The sequence below is a fragment of the Tauraco erythrolophus genome, chromosome 1 (assembly GCF_009769465.1).
Source record: "Tauraco erythrolophus isolate bTauEry1 chromosome 1, bTauEry1.pri, whole genome shotgun sequence".
NCBI lineage: Eukaryota > Metazoa > Chordata > Aves > Musophagiformes > Musophagidae > Tauraco > Tauraco erythrolophus.
In genome coordinates, this window is record NC_141465.1 from 134,961,218 (window position 1) to 134,984,547 (window position 23,330).

The following is a 23,330-nucleotide window of genomic DNA, read 5'->3' on the forward strand; positions in this document are numbered from 1 at the left end:
AGGAGCACTGGCTGGGATTCAGATGACTAAGCACTGCAACAATGAAAACAGAAAGTGTTGTTATAATGCCCGTTGCTATATAAACAGCCTTGGGGGATCAGTGAAATAATGCCTGCTGCTATATAAACAGTTGTGTGTGTTTATATCTTTTGGGGGAAACCATAAAATTTTAGATTATTTGCACTCTTAACATGTTGCTTGCCTTTGTTTTATGAAAGCTAGCTGGTTGTTCTAGCTCTGAACAGCTACGAGGGTTTACTGAAAAACCCTTAAGCTGCAACACTAGTGAAACTCGTGGTGGTATCAATTAGCTCTTTAGATAGTGTATCACAAAACTAAACATTTAAAATTCATTTTCATATTTAAAAGACTGTCAGTATATATCTATCACAGCTTGGAAGTAAATCTAATCAAAGATTTTGGGGTTTTTTTTGCCTCTTTAAGCTTCTTGGGGGAAGTAGGAGAGGAAAAAGCAACGTAGCATTATAACAAGTCTTCAAGTCCTCAATCTTGCTTTCAGAAGGAGCACATGGAGGACAGCCACAGTAGTGACAGCCCTCATCCAAACAAGAGGAAACAGCTCAAATACACAGCTATTTTCATGGAAATGCTGACTTGTATCTTGATATGTCAACATCTGCCTCGCTCTCCCAAGTGGATTCTCAAGGTGGACCTCTGAAAAGCAGATATTTACTTGGCAATTCTTCTAAGAGTACTAAACTAACAAGGAAAACAAGTTACATCCACATCCTTGGAGACCCATGCCCTTCATTAATCCATTGGGCACACGCTTTAAAGTTCCCCAAGCTGACCCAGCGTGCTTAAAAAACACCTTCATTAAACCATCTTAAAGGACTCCCATCCCAATTTTGATTTAGCAACAACAAATAAGGCACACAAACAGCAATCAAAGCAGTAACAGGAGAGAACAGCTCCGTTTTATGATGTCCTTTCAAAGGCAGCTTACAATCACACTGTTATTTTTAAAACATGCTTAATCTAAACCAGCCTGATCTCCCTCCGTTTACCAGGCAGAAGCTGTTATCCATAAGATACTTTCCTCTTCTCTTACTTCAGTCTGTAACGGTGATATCTAACAGTTGAGATGCTGCAAAGCCACTGATCCAAGACAGTCAACACCACACTTAGCCATAACATAGAGATGAATGTTTTCTAAGCGTCTGCACACATTAGGTTAGTCTGGAGCTCTAACTGATTAAATTCTCACAAACTGCATCACAGAATGGTTTGGGTTGGAAGGGACCTCAAAGATCATCTAGTTCCAACCCCCTGCCATGGGCAGGGACACCTTCCACTACACCAGGTTGCTCAAAGCCCCATCCAACCTGGCCTTGAACACTTCCAGGGATGGGGCATCTACAACTTCTCTGGGCAACCTGTGCCAGTGCCTCACCACCCTCTGATGGTAACTTTCTCCTCACCCACTGGTTCTTGCTAACCCAAGAACAGCCTGTCTCCTTTCTTCTCATCTCAGCCTGAAGAATTTTAATTTGCTTCTTCCACCTGAAAGGCAGGGGAAATTCATGCATGAAATCTAAGTACAGGAGTGATTCAGCAGTGAGCAGGGAAACTATGTTCTCATCTGATAACAGCTCAAATTCCATTCTACCTTCTTTGATTCGCCTTAGAATTATACTAAGCTGCTTCTTTCCCTCACATCCACCAAAATACGAAATCTGAGCATGACTCAAACACAGCAGCAGCCTAGATGCTAACGCACAGCAACTTGTAATATCCTGCCAAACATTTATGAAGTCGTTTTCTTCTAATTTCTAAAACTGAAATGTGATAATAGGCAGTATTTAATACTGGATTTGGGTTTCACGGCAATAGTGTTTACTGGAGATAGACCACAAGAAAATAAGGAAATAGGAGTACGTGTTTGAGTACATGCAGAACACACTGTAGAACTAAACATTTAGATGAGCCAAAAGCCACGTTTCCTCCAGGACTCTCTCGCTTGTATTTGTGAAGCCCTTCCTGAGAGTAAACACAATACCCCTCCAGAGAGGTCCCAAGCGTTAACCTTCGTGGTTGGAGCCTGGTGTCCCAGGAAGGATACGGGAAACCATCAGCAAAGACGAGCTGGGGGAAACAGCCACTTACAGAAGTAAAGCATTCCTGTAAAATTTGGCGGTTAGTGGGCTCGTTATAAAAATAACACACAGAGGCCCCCTTGCCCATAAAGGTGCCTCTCACATACCACGACCGTTTTACACAAAGAACGTTAAAAAAAGGCAATTTAGAAGATAGAGCAGTTACTGGCCTCAGAAAAAGCTTCCCCAGCGAAGCACTCGAGTAACTAAACCCATGTTTACTGTTCGGCTGTAGTCTCGCTGCGTTATAGCTTGATGAGATGAAACTACACAGCATAACCTTGCCAGGGTCAGGTCAGAACTTCTTGAAACGCCTCGGTGTCACAAAGCGATGTTTATTGGATTATAAGACACGGGCACACTTACTTCCTATGACCTCATTCATCCTGAGCTTTTGTATTAAAAATCATGACATCAGGCACGGAACAAAAGGTCGGATGTGCAAAAGGCAGAAGGAGAAAGACCAGTAACATTTTGTACCTAACAAAAGTGATGTTTGCTTTATGTACTTAGCTTCCCAAGTGTAATTTTGCACTCCACGAGAACATCTGAAACTTGCTTTTTACCCACAAAAAGGTAAAAGTCTCAGCAGCGCACAAGTAGGTACACTGAACTCACTCACTTTGTCCTGGCTGGAAATCAGAGTGAATATTGCACAGATCCCAAACTCAGCAGCCAGGCTGCATATCCCATCAGCTCAGGTGGCAGATGGACATCCACACAAAAGCCTCTCAACTTCTCTCTGCTAGTGATGAGGCTTCAGACTGGATTAAAGGAAGAAATTTTTTACGATGAGGGTGGTGAAACACTGGCACAGGTTGCCCCCAGAGGTGGTAGATGCTCCATCCCTGGAAACATTCAAGGCCAGGTTGGACATGGCTCTGAGCAACCTGGTCTAGTTGAAGATGTCTTTGACCATGGCAGGCAGGTTAGACTAGATGACCTTTAAAAGGCCCCTTCCAATCCAAACTGTTTTGTGATTCTGTGACCGCTCAATGACAGTTCAGAGCAATATAACAGAGTTTCCAAATAAGCTTTTGGAAATTTGCATACGGTCCTACTCACTCCCACGTTTATTCATTACCTTCATATTCTGATAAATCCCCTCCAAAACCAGGCAATTTTCTCATTTGGCATGAGTCTAGCTTGAATTTATACCTTGAGATGCTGCAGGAAAGGAAGCTGCAGAATCATTTCAGCATGCACGAACAGTGCACTCCATTAGGTATTGCAAATACAAAGTCTTTCAGCTATTTGTTCTTATAAAATCAGAGAATGATTTGGGTTGGAAGGGACCTCAAAGATCATCCAGTTCCAACCCCCCTGCCATGGGCAGGGACACCTTCCACTACACCAGGTTGCCCAAAGCCTCATCCAACCTGGCCTTGAACACCTCCAGGGATGGGGTGGCCACAACTCCTCTGGGCAACCTGTAAACCTTTTATGTAGAACCTTTTATGCTATGTTGGGAAAGCTGTTGTTTCAAAATGCTTTTGACTGGTTTTCTAAAGCATTCATCCAGATTTGTGAAGCCTGCTCCTTCAAGTGAAAAGGCTCTTGGCTTTGAGAAAGCCTTACTCAAAGGGTAAGTGATTTGACTCAAGCCACAGAGCCTAAACGTAGGAAGAATTTGAGGACTGTCAGCTCCCAGCCCCAGGTTTCACCTAAGCTGAATTGCTTTCCGGGTATCCATTAAGCTACTTTTAGTGGGCAAAGGACACTGACTTCTAAAAAAGATCAGATTTGGAATCAAATGGGAAAAATCTCTCATTCCAGGGGTATAGAACCAATAGCTTAACCTGTGTAAGACTTGTTTCCTATAAGGATAACAATGTCGTTCAGGGAACACCAAATGGCACTAAGACACAGCAGTACTGGAAATCTTTTCTCGTACAATGGAAGATATTTCAAACTTAAAAGCTGGTCAGGGAGCATTAAATCATGGTCTGTTCAGCAACGGCCTCCCTGAAAACAACTTTTATTTGCTAAATTGAGTCAGAGCTTGTTTTTTCTATTTACACAATGTTAACTTAAGAAATATTCACATGAACTACACACAAGGCCAGCAAAGAAAGACACAACAGCCCCTTTAGTATTTCCAGTCCCTTGAAAAACAAAATACTTTAAAGCTCTGGATTTCCAAGCATTCTGAACTGATCAAAATGTAAATCAGTCAATACATATCAGACTTTTATTTCTTTTGTTGGAGAACAACTTGCTCTCAACACGAACGACAGTATATAATAAGCCTGAAAGGTGTTTATGGATGATTACGCTGCTGTCATACCCAAAACTTTCCAAACAAGGTTTGTGCCCTGATGTGCCAAATCTCAGGCATCGAAGTAGGAGACAAACCCTGCCCCATGGAGAGCAAAACATAAATTTTAAACTATACAACAGAAGAACAAAGGAAGTGGGTGGACGGAAAGGTGAAAATAACAGAAGTTAAGCAAAAAAAAAAAAGTCACAGGTTGTCACTTGCTGCTAATGACAGATCAGAGTAATTTTTATGCGTTAAAGCAAGCGAGGATTCAGGAAACAATATGCATTTTAGCAAGATTTTTTTTTTCCCCTTCAAGAGATGGTAACATGGCAGAAGGTGAGAAGGCCTCTGAAGGAAGACAGGCTCACAAATGAGGTCCATGAATTCCACAGGTGTTAACACTTTATATCTGAAAGTCAAGCTTTGTCTCCAGAGCACACACCCTACTATTTAGGAAAAATTATACTCTACATCTTTTTCCTACGCTAACACATTGTGCCATGGCTTGATAACAGACTTCCCACTTTCCTATCTCTTTCAATTTCAAAATGCAGTGCTTATATATACTACAAAGCAGTTTAACTTGGCAAATCACACGTTTATGTCAGCTCAACTATATCAGGAATCCATTTGCCTTTTGATTACTAAATTTTGGTTCTATTTTAAACATATATTCATTTTTTTTAAAAAAAAAACAACTTAGCAGGCTGAAAAGTTAACACACAGAGACAACGACAGCTCCGTAGTACACAAGTGATGTAACGCACAGTGCATGCTCGTGGGGGGTGCTCCCCAAAATTCTTTTGGAGAAGTGGCTGTAGGGACAGCCCACCGGTGGTGCCACCTCTCCTATTCCATCCAACCACGCTGTTCACCCCCACCTCGTCTGCTCCGTACCGTTTGCAACCAGAGCAAGAAGCACAGGCTGGGCTCGAGCTGCAGGTGTGGTGATCAGCACAGGTCGGAGAGCCAAGATCTCCTCCTCCACAGAGTAAGTTAACATCAGCCTTTGCTGACCAGTACGGATTGCCTACGGACAAGGATAGGCAGGCTTTCATCGGAATGAAAGGGTGACTTGTTACAGCTAATCCAGTCTCATTTCAACCTATTTTGTCTTGGCATGGGCGATAGGAAAGGAAAAAAAGAAAGCCTTCCAACAAGTTTGCAAAAAACATACGTAAATTCCCCAATTCTAAACGATCTGGCTAGGTATCAGCCCATTGCTACCCCAGGAGGCTTTCAGGAATGAAACCTCTCCTAAAAGCTTTTGGCTCTACGCAGCTGGAGAAGGTACTTTGTGGTTTTTCAGGTGCAGTCCCTTCCTCTTAACATTAAAATAAATGCTTGGCACTTCACGAGATGAGGACTCGGCTCTGGCTTCAACCTGTGCTCTTTCAAGAACACTTTTCCCTGTGCAGTTAAGTTGGCCACAAATTCAGACAGTGCATTCTTTCTGAACCGTGCGTTTTATGATCTCAGTTTAGGGGCCTCATAAAAGATGCAGTGTGCAAGTCACAGTATCCTACGCTCCAAAGGTCATAACCACTGCATCTACACCCATACTCACAGAACTCTTAAAGACACTGCTGCTCCGTAGTGTTTATTGCCAAAACAAATTTCTAGCCCTAACATTTCTGCCATTCCACTTCCCATGGAAAAGTTTTAAAGTTTCTCTTAGAAAGTTGATTTTCTCACATGTTAGATAGTCCAACAGAGCCAGGAGCTGGACATCTTGCCTCATTTCACATTTAAGAGCTGAATCTCAGTTCAGTTTCTTACATACAGCACTAGTCCATATGCATTCAACTATTATTCCATGCAGCTACTAGAAAGATACCAGTTTGGCTGCAACTCATCTATGTCAAGAAGTATTTTGCTTTTCTCCTGCCCTGCTGTGAATGTTACTTACTTCGTGCATTAGACAAGCAACTGAACGGAAAAGCCCCATTCCCACGAGAGTAGCACTGGCTGATCAACATCTCCAGCAGGTTCCATAAAGCACGTGAATGTTGCCTGCCACCATGCGGACACACGAAAGGAGAGCCAGACCCAAGTTACTTGCTTGGATCTGCACTGCATTGACGTGAAAACAAACATCCTTGGGGGGAGCTGACAAAAGATGGTTTGAGTGATTTTTTTTTTTTTTCGTGTCAAACAGCAAAGTTCATCTGTTGCTAATGACTGTCAGATGAAAGCAGAAGCATTCTTTGGCCAAGGCTGAGCAAATCATGCCAACGTGAATAGGAGTACCAGTCTAACATCAATAGTTGTCTGACAAAACAAATCAAGGCTGGATCAGAAGAGAAGCCTTGCCTTGTGAGGCGATCATCAGTATGCATTCAGCTTGAACAGAAAAAAACCCACCTTAACTCATGCAGTACAGCAAACCAAACAGATTTAACAAAACCTGGAAGCGATGCCTGGGAAGGTACACTCTGACTGCCACCAACTGCAAAGCCTCCCTGCCAAACAGCAGTGAGGAACTAGGGTAAGACCAGGTATATCCACTCCTTAGCTTGGCTCTAGGAAATCAAAGAGTTGTAGAACAGTCCAAATTAATTGATAACTGGTTTTGCAAGTCTCCTTTCGAGAGCCAGAAATTTAGACAAGGACAGAACACCACCACTTCTGAGGCCACGTCCACTAACGCCAGATGGAGGTACTGACCAAGGTCACAGCAGCAACAAGACTAAAAAGGGGTTTTGTAGTGATCGTAGTTCTGGCCTGTGAAGATCAAGAGACAAATTAACTTCCACCCCCTTCAGTGGCTGACTGAAATACCAAATCATTTGCAACTCTGAGTATCAAATGATAAGTTGATTGTCTCGTGCGAGAAAACAGCTGCAGTAAATCCCTCTCTGACCAGGACCAGAAGAAACTAGCTCTACAGCTAGAACACAATTATTTCCTCTCCAAGCAACCCTGCAACTGGACAAGGAATAGTGCCTGTCAAGTATCATGCAGGAGACAACCTCTTGAATACCTAAAGGAATTGGAAGTTTCATGAACAAGGTGGTCATGTTCTCTTCAGTGGCTACACATCATATACATATACACACATGGGTTAGAAATAATGACCAACACAGGAAAGAAACCAGGTAATATCATCTTGTCTACAACTTCGGACCAGGTATTCTCCAGCAGTGACTCTGTGCGTGCTCACTAAGGACTCACTTAGAAGGATGGTCACTAAAATAAGATCATCTCTTCATATGTAACGAAGAACCTACAGTGAAGTCAGGCCCAAGCAATCAAGGCTCTGGGAACAAAGGAAAGAGAAGGCAAAGCAGCAATAAAGCTTCTTTCTTTGTACAGAAATGCTCTGGAACGACAATGTATGGGGTTTTTTTTTAATATTATTAGACAAGTCACTAATTTCCCTTTGAAAAAAAAAAATCACACATTTGTATGTGCGTTAGAGTCAAAGAGCTGAAATCTTAACTGCAAATTTATGGTCTTACCTAATATCATCCAACAGAAAAAGCTACTCTGTGAACTTCGTAAGGGATTCAATTTTACAAACAGAAAATATGAGGATTGAAACAATTTGTGCTCACGTACAGATGGAAGTTATTATGAACTCTTGGAATTAACACACATTGTTTTGACTTCGGAATGTAACAGCAAAGCAAGTTTCTCCAAATAAATGCTCTACCAAGCTAGCACTGAGCTGCTTCTAATTCCAGCTGAATTCTCCTGAGTGCAAGATGTGGTTTTCATTGTTATTATCCTGCTGTTTTACAAAACAGTACCATTTTATCTCTAGAAGAGTTTTGATTTCAGTAATTTTACTTAATATCAACCCAGTCTCACTCTTCCCCACTCACGTTTCTCCTTGCCACCAGAACTCCAGGCAATTGTGAAAAGAAAAAAAAAAAAAAAAAAAAAATCTGTGAAACCAGGGAAGCTTATACAAATCCTTTCAAGTATTTCTTTAAGTTGATACAAGTATTTCTGGGCTCTTTGTTTCTCACCCACAGCCATCAAGACTTGCATGAATGATTCAAGTGATGGAGACCGAAGCTCTTCTCTTAATGCTCCAGTAGAGTCAGCAAAGTTCCTCCCAGGCACCTCCAGTCTTCCCACAGCACCCACAGGGAATTAAGCAAGTGATCCACGTTTACTCATGACAGAATAATTTGCAGGACTGAGTCTCTGAATTAAGGCCAACACCTTTGAGCCTTAAAAGGATTCCCTCCCAGGTTGTGATGGTGTAGAGACAAGAAAGAGGCAGCTGCTCATTCTCCACCCAAACTTAATTATTTTCACACAGTCACATGAAGTAAGCATATCTGGAAGCTTCTCTCGGAGCAGCCTTAAGATCTTCTAAAAGCTACTTAAATCTGACAGTTCCAGCCTCTGAAAAGGTACACACAAAGTATTCAAAGAATCTCAGGTTTTGGAACCAGTCAGGCCCCAAGTACAGTTTTGTGATGTATTTCTGCACGTTATCTACCTGTTCTGCTTCCACAACGGAGTTTCCCCTTGGCAGAACTAAAAAAAGCTGCAATATTTGACCGAGGATATCAAAACAACGGTGACTACAAGAGTTTATATAGACTTCAGTAACACTTTCCTGATTAAGTTAGTAGAAGCCCCCCCAAAAAATTTCAATTTACTTTTATTATGTTTTTATATTCAACAGCATACAATCTCAAGCATTAACATGTGAACCACTGGTGTGGTACAAACCACTTCAAAGTTTGGCCACCGACTACTTCAGCTTGTACCAGCACCAGTGACCCCATGTAAATTTGGAAACTTTTTAATACAAATACGTACTTAAAGTCTTCATTTACTTTTATGAGTTTAAAAACATGCCAGTGATTTCAGAAACCAAGTGTGAGGACTTGGAAGGTAACACGGGGGAGCGACCGTGTGCTCAAGTGTTCATAGTCCTTTAGAAACGGGGCGAGAACAAAATGGGAAGGAGATATTTGAGTAGGTCCAACAGTGGTAACAATTCAGAGATGACAAGTCAAAGGGAAAAACAGGAAAACAAGTCAAGTGGTGATAGTTGTATGACAAAAAAAACATACTACAGACAAGCACCAGCTAACCCAGACTACAAGAACTGGGAAGACCACCAGTTTGGGCTCAATGAAGAGTTCATAATCTCAGTCAAGAGAAGCACGGGGCGCTTCGATCACGTAACTGAATGACAAACTCCAGAATAGGAAGAAAACCACGAAAGGCTGAGAAGCAAAGCAAGCAGCATCACGACTCACAAGTTACAGAATGAACTAATGTATTTACATAAGCAGAGATTAAGGAAAGGATTGATTTGATACTAATGGAGAAAGAAAGCTATCAAAGCCTTTGAAGGAAAGAGTATTTAATCCCTTTTTCTCACTAGTCTTCCTTATGGAAGTCAAGTGTGAACAGCTGGCTGCCATTATTAATACCAGCAACAAAGAGTCACAGTCTAAGTTACATTAACAACTTGGTTAAGTGAATTTCCAAGATTAGCAGGACTTGATTAACTTCATCTTAAGATATTTTAGCCTTTAAGTAATTTCAGAGCCATTGGAGGTTATCTTCCAAAATACACTACGCACGGGCAAGATACCAGAAGTCTGGAAAATGGTAAATGCAATCCCAGATTAAAAAAAAAAAAAACAAAAAACAAACAACGCACAAAGACCCAGAAGCTTTACTTCAATTCAGGGTAGGGAATGGGGAAAAAAGTGGTGGAAGAGAGAACTGAAAAAACAAACCAAACAACTACAAACTGAACATAAAAAGATCAGATTTTTCAAGAATAAAGCTTTCAGACGAATCTAATTTCAAGCCTTACAAACAGGTTAGAAACTGAAATGTCCTATTTCTGTTGGAATTTAAATAAATCTCTTGGCACTTTATGGTGCAATACGCTTGCAAGCATGCTGGGGAAATGGGATATTGATGAAGTATGGATGAATACAGAGCAAGTAAGTGCTCCTTGGGTGCAGTTCAACAATGGTTCACCGCTGTAAATGGAAGTGCTAGTGAAGCAGGGCTCCACCTGGGTCTAGGCTTTACCCCAGTTCGATTCAATATTTTAATTAGGTGAGCTGGATAGAGAATAGGCTCAGATGCAGAGAGCACAAAGCTGAGATTGAGTTCTCAACCTACCTTTCCTCATCTTCTAGAGTGAAATCACCAAATCAGAAACATGATTGAGAAAAAAAAACGTGCATCTTTAAGGATACATTCGAGGTACAGCACGTAAAACACGAATTAAATGAGTCGCCTGCACAAATTCACAATGGACTATTCTGTAGATGTGCAGAGGAGACTTGGGATTCCTGGTTGCACCAAATCATGAAATTCAATGTTTTAGGCATTTCTCCCATCCTACTCAGTGTTCTGAAGGCACCAGTTGCACACTGTATCCAGCCTTGAGCACTGCACTTCAAGAAAGATGTGGATTCACATGGAGAACAGGAGACAATAAGCATGCTTGGAAATTAAGAGACATGACCCATGAGATAACAGTTGAAAAAGCTGTGTTTCCATGCATAAAAGTTTGCAAAGAGGTAGAGAATTAAACGAACAGATTACTGTAAGTGATTATGTAGATAAGAAGAAGTAAGACAGATTTCAATTAGATGACAGAAAAGACGTTAATGGCCAAGCACTGGAAGAGACTACTTAGATCACAGGCTTTCTTTCATGGAAAGTTACACGAACATCTACCAGGGAAGGCATGAATGCAACTGACTCTGCCCTAGGAACAGGCAACAATCTAAATCATAGAATGGTTTGGGTTGGAAGGGACCTCAAAGATCATCTAGTTCCAACCCCCCTGCCATGGGCAGGGAAACCCTCCACTACACCAGGTTGCTCAAAGCCTCATCTAACCAGGCCTTGGACACTTCCAGGGATGGGGCAGCCACAACTTCTCTGGGCAACCTGTGCCAGTGCCTCACCAACCTCAGAGTGAAAAATTTCTTCCTTCTCTCTAATCTAAATCTCCCCTCTTTCAGTTTAAATCCATTTCCCCTTGTCCTGTCACTCCATGCCCTTGTGAAAAGTCCCTCTCCAGCTTTCCTGTAGGCCCCCTTTAAGCACTGGAAGGCTGCAGGAGCAGCAGGTATTAGTACCATCTCAAATAAAAGTCTGTAAAGTTGTAAAAGTTAAAACACTTTCTCATGCATTTGCCAAAGTAAAGGATGACATTTAAAATATACAAAAGCAAGGAAGTAAGTAAGATTAGAGGACTTTTTTTTTATTTATATATAAACTCATGCATTGGCAAGACTTGAGATTCTCCAGCTTGTTGCGTTTTCTTATAAGGGGAGAACACTGAAGTAAAAATACAGCAAAATTAAAGACACAGCAATGAGAACAACACGTTTGAATCTTCAAGTATGACAGAACAAAAATAACAGAAAACATTTACAATTTTCAAAACAGCGTGTACAGACTCACAGTACTGATTTGAAAAGGAAAAGATTCATTATTAGCTGGCGAGCCCTCCTCCAAGCACCCCAAGAGAAAGTCTGGAGCACAAAGCAGTAAGGTAAGTGAAGACAAGGATTTGAAGGATGCCTCCACTAGTTCACAGGTGTTCCCCACGCAGATCAGCATCACAAGACAGCAGAGGCACACTCATCCCATATTGACACCAAGCAGATTGTAGATGTTCATTAAAAATCTCAATGTACCAACCTGTGCTATATTTTTGTTGAGAAGATAAACTCCATATTCAAACTGAAGCTTCTCCCCTCCTTTTGGATATAAAGGAAATCTGATGGGAAAGAAAAAAAAAAAAGAAAAAAGCGTTTAAGGTGAAATTATTCAGATGCTTAAGCAAACTTTAGAAAGCCACAGCCTCCTTTCCTGAAAAAGTAAAGGTTTAAAAAGCCTCCCTTGCAGAGAGGATGTACTCAGGAATCCTCTGCAACTTCAGTCAACTGGCCTTTAAAAAACTGATGTCAAAATTCAGCTAATGAATTACATTTTCTGAAGTATTTTAGGTTTTTAAAAGGCGCTTTAGGACTCTCTCAGTGCTGCAACATTCCTCTCACCAAACGAAGCACGTTTTAAGAAGCATACAGCACAATACCAGATCCCAGGTGATCCCTTTGTATTCAGCCATTCCCATTTGTTAGCTCATTTCCAAATAGAAACAATCTTTTAAGAAAGGGGTTCTCTTTTGATTGTTATTTTGTGATTGAAAGAGCAGCAATTTCATAGTGATTTTCATATTTTTAAACACCTAGATGTAGCAAATAGCCTGTAAGTAGCACTGTTTATTTCTGTCTTAACTGCTCCACGAGATCAGAGAGCCAAAACTTTAGTCCCTAAAGTACTGAAACTGTTTGGCAGTTTGCATTAAAGAATATAATTTTATGCATACGTTCTAAGAATCCTTGCTTAAGTGAAGCAGTTCTCAAAGTTTTAATATTTATACACTGCATTTCTTAGGAGTGTCTTTTGAGTCCTCCTTACTGCCAGAGGCTACGAGGTCATCATGGCCAATGATTTAATCTTAGTAAAAATCTAAAATTTAGGTTTATGGGAACTCTCCACCGTGCAACGAGCTTTTGCCTTTGCAAGAACCGTATGTCCTGCAGCTCCTAACCAAGACATTGAGCATATTATCTGCACAAACCCCACATGACATCAGAAACCAAAGTCCCTCTCAAATATAAGATAACAAATATAGGAGATCACTATCTACTAGAAACAACACAGGCTCGAGGGGGGCGATTACGCAAAGTGTATTTTATCATCAATCAGCCCCACAGTAGAGTACATTTGCAAATTTTAAGGGGAATTATATAGCCCCATTAAAGCTCAAGGTTAACAGGTCATGATCACAGCAGATCAAATATTAAGACGTCAGCTTCAAGTTTTATGCTACTTCCATACTCACTAGGTCACTTCAAGTTGAGGAATATAAAAATCACCGTGAATAGTATATATCTAGCTCACCTTGCTTAATAGATCTATAAATCCAACTAGTTCCCCAAGCAAGGAAATAAAACCTTTCAAAATGAACACATGCTGTAAAAATTCCACGACGTATTATCCTAAGTGTAAAATACAAATCAAAAGGAATTCATTTCCATAGCTAAGATTACGCTACCCAAATAGAGCAAGATTTAGATTTAAAGGATACCTTTACAATTAACAGCATAAAACCAACTCAAGCTTGACAATAAAAGCCCCATTAGGAACACAAGCCATGTTTCACTAGGAGATAGTATTTCATTGGGTCACTAGAAGCAGGAATTATGCATTCTGTCATTAGACAGAGCTCTTCAATACAGGCAGTATAGAAAAGTGGATAAAACTGTTGCACAGTGCTCGCTACCATCTCCCACATGCAGTTTCTTTGAAGTGGCAAAGATTAAGCTTTTCTGTTTATCAAGGTTGGGCCTGCTTCTTTGCTAATATTCACATTTCTGTCCTCTAACTTCCACTAATCAATCTTGACAGTCCCTAAACTCCATACATCGTCGTGTCAGCTTTCGTAACACAATCATTTACATGAAAGTCTTGAAAAATGCCTTTGTGTATGCACATTTATGACTCAGAGAAAAATATTACCAACTTTTAGGTCTCCTCCTTTGTGTGTTATCTTGCTTGCCCATTATGCCTGCTCGCAAGCAATAAACCTAAGGGAGAGGAGCCACGACATTTTAAGTAGTGCTTCATTGAGCATAATTGAATGCAACTTTAACTGCTGGCTCCCTATGTGAAGTTCTTGCCTGCTCCTTAGAAAAGCACGACTGTAAGCTAAATCTCTCCCTTTGGCACGCTGCAAAAAGTTAAGTCTGCTGTGTAAGGTTTTAGTTATACTTGCTCAAAAAATACATTTGAAAATTACTGGTTTAGTGTTTTTATAATCATGAAGCACTCAATAAAATGCAAAACGGCATCTGCCTGCCCATTCTACTCCAGCGTGTACCTTCCTTGCTTCCATTCTTGCTGACGTGTTTGGGGGGAAAAAATAATCCTTAAGCTCTTTCTGTAAAGCAGAACACAGATACTTACTTTAAGATGACAAATTCGAAGAAATGAGTGTGATACGTTCAGTGGAAAGAAGAAAAAAGAAAAAGTTACAGGTGTCTTGTGTAATCACCAGAAGAGATCATCTGAGAGAAGTTACCAAGTAGTAGGAAACTTGTTCTGAGTATTGAACTCAGAAATTGAGTTCTGGTCTTCCTCAGAGTAGTACACTTACACACAGTAAGGAATTCATACACTTACCATGCCAGCAGGTGGTAATTATGAACAAAACAGCTTCTGCTCTGTGAGGTTCGAAGTGTGCCCTTGTAAAAATATGTTGCTATTTCTCTTATGACTATGGAATATTACTTTTTGATAATGTGTAGACTTCTTAAAACACAGCCCTAATATACCCTGAGCTTACCATAGATACTCTATTATATAAAGAGCACACTGCTCAGCTGGCATACAGCAGTAATAATTTTAACAGTGGCTCTCAAAGAAGATATTTAGTTCAGGGAACATTAACTTGATGCAGGAAAAAACCCCACATTTAGTAAGTTGTAACAGGTTAACCCCATTTGGAGTTGTTTCTACACCTCGTGTTTCCACTGTCCTCAAGGCTATTCTTGCTTCACTTAAAACATTTGACATGTCAGCAATTACAAGAGCCTGTGCTGGGGAAAAGCACGAGGACTAATAGTGATTAAGGGAATAACGAGCCAGCAGGCTCGCGGAAAGGCAGCTTTAGGATCTCTGACAATTGTGCCAAAGATGCTGAAATTAAACAAGCCCCACTCCGAATTCAGAAAGTGGAGAGCACTGGGTAAGAGTTATCCAAACTGCACGCAACGCTGATTTTAACCAGATGGTCAAAACGTGCCTTTAAGATCGAAGATAACACAAAGAGGATTCTCGATCTTAAAAGCTTACGTTTGTTTTGGAAGTTTTATGTTTTGCTTATTTAATCCTGAGGGACTGTGACAAATGTAAAGTTTTTTTACTAATTTATTTGAGTCATGTGTTCTATTTTATAGGACTCACTGGGATACAAGTCAGACAACCAGTGTTACCCAGCTGTACCACAATGAAGGAACAGAGGCAAATTCATCATAAATTGCAAAACACACACACGGGTTACATTTTTAGACACAGAGCTTACCTCCCCTTTCATGGCATGTTGCTTTGGACAAAGTTGTGTTCTTCTACTCGTGACACCACAATGACAGAACAGTTTCTTCCACAGTGAACTAGAACAATATCAGCCTCAAAGCACACACCAAGCTTACACCAACACAAATATATTCAAGACCCAAGTTTTCCCATTCTCACAAGAAGAGGTTTTGATTGCCATCTCTCATAGGTGACAGAATAAAAAAAAAAAATCCCAGAAGCAGTTACAAGGCACTTTTAATCATCTCTAGCTAATTTCATTTCAGCAGAGCTGAGACTAAAGATGTCAACTGATCTGCCTCCACCTTACCTCTCCCCCATCTCTCCTCCTTGGGGGGTTCCCAAGAACAAGCATTTCATCTCTACCTGCAATCTTCATTCCAACAAGTCAACATCGACTGCTTTATTTTAACCTATCCCCTATTAATTACTGCCACACTTCCTAAGCAGATGTCAGCTGCTGGATAAAGAATTCTTCAGCTTAAACCTGGTCCAAGGAAAACTGGCATGGAAGTCGGAAGGGAGCGCATTATTAACAGCTACTCAAGAAACTCTCCTCTTCCATGGAAGGCACCTAATATTCAAATCAGAACCTATTCTTAGCACAGAAATCCTGTGTTTAAGACAACTGGATGCCACTAACTGCTGAGCAGTTCTAGGAACAAAGAACTGGGTTGGGTTTTTTAAGTAATTGGGCAACTTAGTTTCAGTCTATTTACACATAAGGAGGTTTCGTTGATAGGCAATGAGTAAGGAAGCAACTATGGGCAGGTCAAGGCTTAGAGCACAGCTGATCTACATAATCAAATACACCTACTTGTAAGAAACTCAAGTGAGATCCACAAATCAAAGCATGCACTCAGCTAAATACAGATTAGTGCAAACCCAAGAGGAAGAATCTCTAATTTCCTTGTAAACTGCCCAGGCAAACAGGGGTGGAAAAGGAAGAAATCCCAGCTAAAAGGTGTGGTTAAGTGAAGTGTCAACATTGGTGTTATTTTACGCTGCGGACTCCATGTGAAAGTTCCGAGGGTATTAAGCCTCATGAAACCCTCCCTAAGGAGTTGTGAAAAGGGAAAAGCAAGGCAAAGGTTAGGTGCTTTGTTCCCAGTTACTCTGGTGGGGAAAAGTAACCTGAAGTCAGCCTTTTAGATTTTTTTTTATCTAAAAAACAGGGCTGAAAGTCCACCTATTCTCCAAGTTGAAACTACAGGACCAGCACTTTACCATCAACAATGAAATTAAATTTTGAGTTCTGGAATGATCTTGTAACACTTCACGAATGCTAAGTTTTTTAAAAAATAGTCAATTTGAACATTTATTTAAAGAAATACCCTTCTGATGGGTATCAAGCTTACAGGTACCCAACTGTACCATCAACAGGACTCTTAAGGATCTGTTACTTTGGAGTCAGTCTTTAGTCTAATGCGATTTTTTTTCTAACACGATGTTTAGTCAAGTAGCACACATCTCACATAACAAGCACGCACATCTTCAAGAAATTGAAAAGAATAAGTACAATCTCACTACAGTAAATCAGGTCTACTCTGGTTTAAAAGTCTTTCTACCAAAAAAAAAATAAAAAAAGAAACTCAATACACATATTTCCAGTCAATATGGAAAACTAATGGTGGCTGGTTGCCAGCATTTCCACTCCAGCTGAATCATTAAGCCATAAACAGCTAAATAGAAATATCAGTGTTAAATCAAGGTCAATTTCAATTTTCGGTCCAAGATGCAGTCTTGAATATGACTAAAATCATTTGTGGTCTGGGAGCAGTGTATAGGATGAGCAGACAGGAGTTTCAGTGAACACCTTTGCCAGCTTCACCTGTCTAGAGACCTGAAGACATTTCTACTGGAAGTGGACTCTGCCTCTACATCATCTCTGCAGCAATCCCATCCAAAAGCTGCAGCGTGTCCCATGACACCACCAGCCATCGCTCCACGTTGCTGAAAGTACCTGGTCACCCAGAAACAAGCAGATCATCTTATAACCATAAAGCTACAGGCACAAAGAAGTCTGGTGTATCTTCTCTACGGCAAGTTCAAACCACCTTGCATCTCAGCTATGGCAACGCTTCCCTCTAAATAAACTTCATCCCTCCTTGGGGCAGGAAGACTGTCTAAATTACCTCCCAGTGTTCATTTCAGCCTTATTTTCTGCAGTTCAAGGCATAATGAAGGAGACTATGCTTACATGTTGCTGAAAGTAACTGAGTAATTTCAGGGGTAGATGGTAGAGAAAAGCCTCTTGCAAGGAATTTCATTTTTTATATTTGCAGTTTAAGGTGAGATGCCTAAAGTTGGGATCAATCGGGTTTGGTGGGGCTTTTTCCTTATAAAAAGTATTTGTTACTTAATAAAAGGGATATAACCCAGCTCTTACTGACTTTTGAATATACGGATTAAATCACTGGTTTTGATAAGACAGCACGGGCAGGAAGTTTGCTACTGCAGTGCCTCCAACCAAAACTGCTCCCTAATACTGATGTATTTAAAAATCAGAAAACCGACTCCAGAAAAAAAAGATTGTTTATATTTTAAAGATTGCTTATATTGCCCACAGATACTGATTCTGGAAAAGGAGAGATTTGCTTCAAAGCTAAAAATGTGATTAGTCTAATTTCCCTGTTTTAAGTGTTAGGACCACCCTTCTTACAACCCATAAATAAAGTCTCTGGATTATTCTACTCTAACCGGGAAGAACTTCTCTTCGCTCTCCTACCTTTTTCAGCTGACCTTAGACAAGTACTTATCAGCCATCAAGATCTCATTTAACTTTATATCCTCAGCTAATCTTTAGCTGTTTTATAGAGTAACTTCAGTGTTTGATGAGTGTGCAATAAATCACCGCAGGATTCTTGGTTCAGTCAGATGGTAACTGTTAGGAAAAGCTGAAAGAATCCTTATTCCATACGTTTATTTCAGACCTCAAGTATCTCTTATGAATTCAAGTCCAAATACATTTACTGTTGTGTTCTGTGATTTATGAACTCTTCAGGATCCAGAAAAATCGTGTATGTACCAATACATTGGTGGCTGATTTTTATTGTCTATAACCGCCTGCCTTTCATACAAACTATTTTTAAAGCTCAAGAAATTGCTTCATTTTTAACTGCTTTCACCTGCTTCTACTTTGGTATTAGACCATATGTTTTAGATCTTTTATTCTCTCTTCTGTTCAGACTTCTGCCATATCCCAAATTATATTAAAGTCTCAAAGTTTAATCTCTACTTCAGAAAGCTCTTTAGGGAAGAAGTTAGTAAAATAATGATTTTTTTTTTTTTTTAAAACACACACATCTACCTGTTTTGCCCAAGCAATTTAAATAGCATATTGCATCCCATTTAGCAAACTGAGTAAAATTCCAAACCTAGTTTGGAATTGTGTTAGATAACCTTAATTTTCAGAATGATGCAAAGCTCAAGGACCCCTAACATTTGTAGCTTTGCAAGCTAAATTGACAGCAAGGACATTTATGTTTTAAGAACACTTAGTTATCCAACAGTTAACTGAAGATCAGGAGGTTGGAACTGGATGATCTTGAAGGTCCCTTCCAACCCAAACCATTCTCTGACTCTATGACTAAACGAAGCCGATCCCTCTGTATTTTCACATCACTATTTGCAGTACCTTTGGTACCTCCTGCCTGACTACATTCACCGAATTTGTCAAGAGAACAAGCTTGACATGGGTTTTTCCTTCACTTCTTATTTTCAGGGACAGGAAGCAGAATGGCTGCAGTGAGATGACCGTAGAGCAGACTTGGCAGAATGCAGCTGAAACCCCATTATTCACTATCACACAGATAAAGAACCGAGGTAATTTCTGTGACTCTAATAGTCACTGGTGGGATAGCAGAGAGTCATCCGTCGGATCCAGGGAATAACTACGCCTCACATAGCACTACCAAAACACAGGGCAGTTTAGAAAATGATTAATTTCAAGCTTAAGCCCACAGACAGGACATCTTAAATGAGGATAGAACTAAATAGCCCAATCCAGATAAGATAATGACCTGAAAAAGTCACAAGTTGTTGCTTGATACGACTGAAGTATGAGGAGCGTACAAGAACACGGTTTAAATATTTAATGAAGTTTGAGTTATTTCAACCTCACCCCCTTTTTGGGGGCTGTGAGGGGTGCAGGCAAGGGAGGAAGGAGTTAGTGTTTTCCCTCCAACCTAACCACATCCTGTTTGCTCATTGTGAAGGAATGTTGTATGCAGAGGAGAAAGTTTGTGCTATTTAAGAGTGCCGTGACTTTTCTCAATCAGAATAAAGCAAACCTTGAAAGCCTTTCAAGTGAGAAGGACTACCATTGTCCAGCCTGCTCACTTGAAATCACTATTCCCCAGGACACTTTGAATCGAGTATTAGGAAAAGCAGGCTGCTAAAGAGCCACAGGCACCAAAATACCCAGCACTTCCAACTTCTTAACACTCCACCAGAAGACCAAGGCACAAGGAGCCTTGGTTGCACAGCTTTAAAACCTGTTTCCTTCTCAGATAGGCTGTACCACAGTTATATCAGCTTCAGAGCAGAGACTGGCACAGATCTTAAGTAGCAGACCCAAGCAGCTGAGTGCTTGTTGGAAGGAATACAACTAAAATGGGATAGTATGAATCTGCCATCACCACCAGACTTCTGAATTACAGAGATGCAACACAGAGCACTTCGGATCTTTCTTAGATCAAGCTACCAGTTGATGGTGGAGGTCACAAACTAACCTTAAGGTGACTATTAGCTTACCAGAAACAGCTAAGTAGTCTGCCAACAATCAGCATGATTGGAAAAGTTTTAGATGAAAAAGTAAGAACTCCACCTGGTAAGCGACACTGAAATCAGATGAAAAGGCAGGGGGAAAAAAAAAAAAAAAAAAGGATTATGAGTGAACACTTAGCTTTATTAAAGATTAGATTAAGACATGAATATGAATCCCAAATCACAAGTGAATTCAGATTTGATTACTATAAGGTTTTTAGTTTCTACTTGAGAGTAAAAGCTATACTTGTAAAACAAACTCGATGACAAAAATATAGACTGCCAAGGGAAAAAAGCATATCCTCATTCAAGCTTTGCACAATACAAAGATAATTAGTTTACTGGGAAAGGAAAACATATTGGCAGTTTAACTTTATGAAATGTATTTTCGAAATGCCTATCTGAATAGCTCAACAAGAAGATAATCGAAAGCAGAAGCACCACCACCTTTCTATTATAAGTGTATCTGCTGTGACCTTGCTCTTGGAGAACGTACAACAGCTTCAATATGGCCAGGCTGTATACATGGGGGAAAAAAAAGCAAAGACCCAGCTCAGGAAAGTCAGGCAGTTCTTGATAAGAGTCACCAATTTATACAAGAGGGTATCATTCGACCAGTTCAGCAAATGACACTCTCAAACAGCTCGAAACCACAGCCAGCACTCCACAGAGCGAGTGACACTGATGGCTTTTTGTAGATCGTGCATATCCATGACATGTTCCAGCCTGAATTGGAGGCTTGCTACACGCACGCCGTGGCGGATATCACAACACGAGGACTATCTGTAAGGACAGAGCAGGCAACCTTGCTATCAGAACTTTAAATCTCCCTGCCACCGAAGGATCATTTTTTAACTAGAGGACACTTTGTACAGGTCAAGTCCCCACTTATTGAAAAATGAAGTAATGTTTTGAAAAATAATCTCATCAGGAGTATAGTGTTCCAATGGGAGTAAATTAAGACTAGTGTGTCTTCACAGAAACATTTCTCAGCTGTAGATGTCTGGGGTCAGTGGTCTCGTCTACTGCAGCAAACAAAATCTGCTTTCTCGGACTGGCCAGGAGCATGTAAAAGCTGCTGGTTCCCAGAACTAGAATTAACATCTAAATTTATTAAAGAACACCTGATCTAATTCTTAATCTATGCACAGTAATATTTGCTGACCCAACGAAGGCAAAAGCATTAGTTTGGTGATCAAGAATAAAATAAGCCAGGATTCTAGCTAAATATCCTCAAGAATGTGGAACGTAAAATTGCAGTTCAAGATAAGTTCATGGCAAAAAGCACTCTTTGAGCAATAGAGCTGAACGCTTAACACACACTCAATCTACCACAAAGAATCAACTTGGCTTTGACAGCTATTAGATTTCTCAACAAACCATCTCCCTCCATCTGATTCGAGTTTGCCAAGATTTCTTCCCCAAGCTGCCATTTTATTATCTCAGCCAGAGTACCAAATATGATGAAAGACTTCTCGATCGAGTTGGAAGATGCTAATGTCAGTGAAAAGTTATTCTTCACTTGCTTTGTGTCATGATTTTTCAGACCACTTTGTTGCCAGTGGTTTATCTGTTATCAGGCTCAAAGTAATAACCACCTTCAGCTGTCGTAAGTCCACTACAGCTGAAACTCTGATTTTCCCCTTCTTCAAAACAGGAGCAAAGCCACAGTAGTGAGGACCACTTTTAGACTAAGCTCATTCAACAAGTGGTTTCCAAATGCTCCAAAATTATCCATATGCCTGCTCAGCAACGCTTATCTCCACTTATTTGCAAATCCAGCTTGTCACATCCGAAAGAACTGAAAGACAACACATTGAGAAAGGTAATTTGGAAGCAGTCTTGTGGCAGAACTGACTTTGAGACAGCCTTTGAGACAACCTTTGCTTTACTCACGGGCCTGAGAAGTGAAACTTTTTACATCACAACCTATTACTCCGTCAGTAACTCAGACTGCAGGACTTAATACTGTGTGAACCACACAATACGATGGAAGCTTTCTTTATCAGTGCAAACAAATGTCTAAAACACAACACCAGGATATCAAATGAACTGCTTGAACATGTGCAGATTAAGAGTATATCTGGCCTAATGACTCTGAACTTTTCCACTTCTCTGAAAATTGGCTCCCTAAACTAATTAAAAGTGTCTCAAAGTGGAGTAAACCAACCTGGTAAACCAGACAGTTTAGCACAGATAGAATCACAGAATCATAAAATGGTTTGGGTTGGAAGGGACCTCAAAGATCATCTAGTTCCAACCTCTCTGCCATGGGCAGGGACACCTTCCACTACACCAGGTTGCTCAAAGCCCCATCCAACCTGGCCTTGAACCATTCTGAAGATTCCACAAGGGCAGCTGCATTTCATGCTCGATACACTCTTCAGTTACTACAAGACTGCCTCATCCCAGTGAAAGATGATCTGGTGTTTTATTATTCATACCTTTGCATTTCCCACAGGGGCTACGGCAACGAAATGAAACAGGCCTTTAAGGTTCTGGCACATAGAGAATTACAGCTAGTTTCAAGTGCTGCCATGCTTCTGTGCTACAAGAGGTTGGACATTGATTCCAGATCAAGTCTGATACCAGCAGATCTTCATAACCCTCGCTCAGAAGAGTTACTTCTAGAACACCTACCTAAATTAAACATCAAGACAAAAAAAATGACTAATAATTAGTCTTCTGGCATGCTCAAGTTTGCAATACTGATGAAACTGAGCTCCAGAAAAACAAAATTTTGAAGTATAACCCCACATCACAGAAATAGTTTCTTGAAAACTACTTCAGGATCAGACCCATCACTTTTAGCTGCAAACACAGGGAACTTTTTGATCCTGTTTTCTACAAGAACAAAGTAGGGCAACTGACAGGCATTTCATAGCGACAAGAAAAGGTGTTCAGGTGTTCACGCAGGACAAGAAGTAGCATAACTTACAAAAACAAGCAGAAAAGAAGTCATTCCAACGAGGCAAGTCAGGGAACTAATCATGAAACTACCTACCATTGCTACTAATGCTATTGCCACTCTTATGCTATAGAGTAGTTTTTTTCAAAAATGAAAAATG

At 40.4% G+C, this 23,330-nt stretch overlaps 1 protein-coding gene across 4 annotated transcripts in view; it reads right to left on the reverse strand.

Annotated features, from left to right (window-relative positions):
- The window catches only part of UVRAG (UV radiation resistance associated), a 109,178-nt gene that overhangs the window by 23,634 nt on the left and 62,214 nt on the right, over window positions 1-23,330 (reverse strand). For all 4 annotated transcript variants that reach the window (XM_086622300.1, XM_086622306.1, XM_086622322.1 and 1 more), the window contains one exon: window positions 12,034-12,112. In XM_086622300.1, the coding sequence (XP_086478426.1) occupies window positions 12,034-12,112 (79 nt within the window). The remainder of the gene's footprint in view (window positions 1-12,033; window positions 12,113-23,330) is intronic.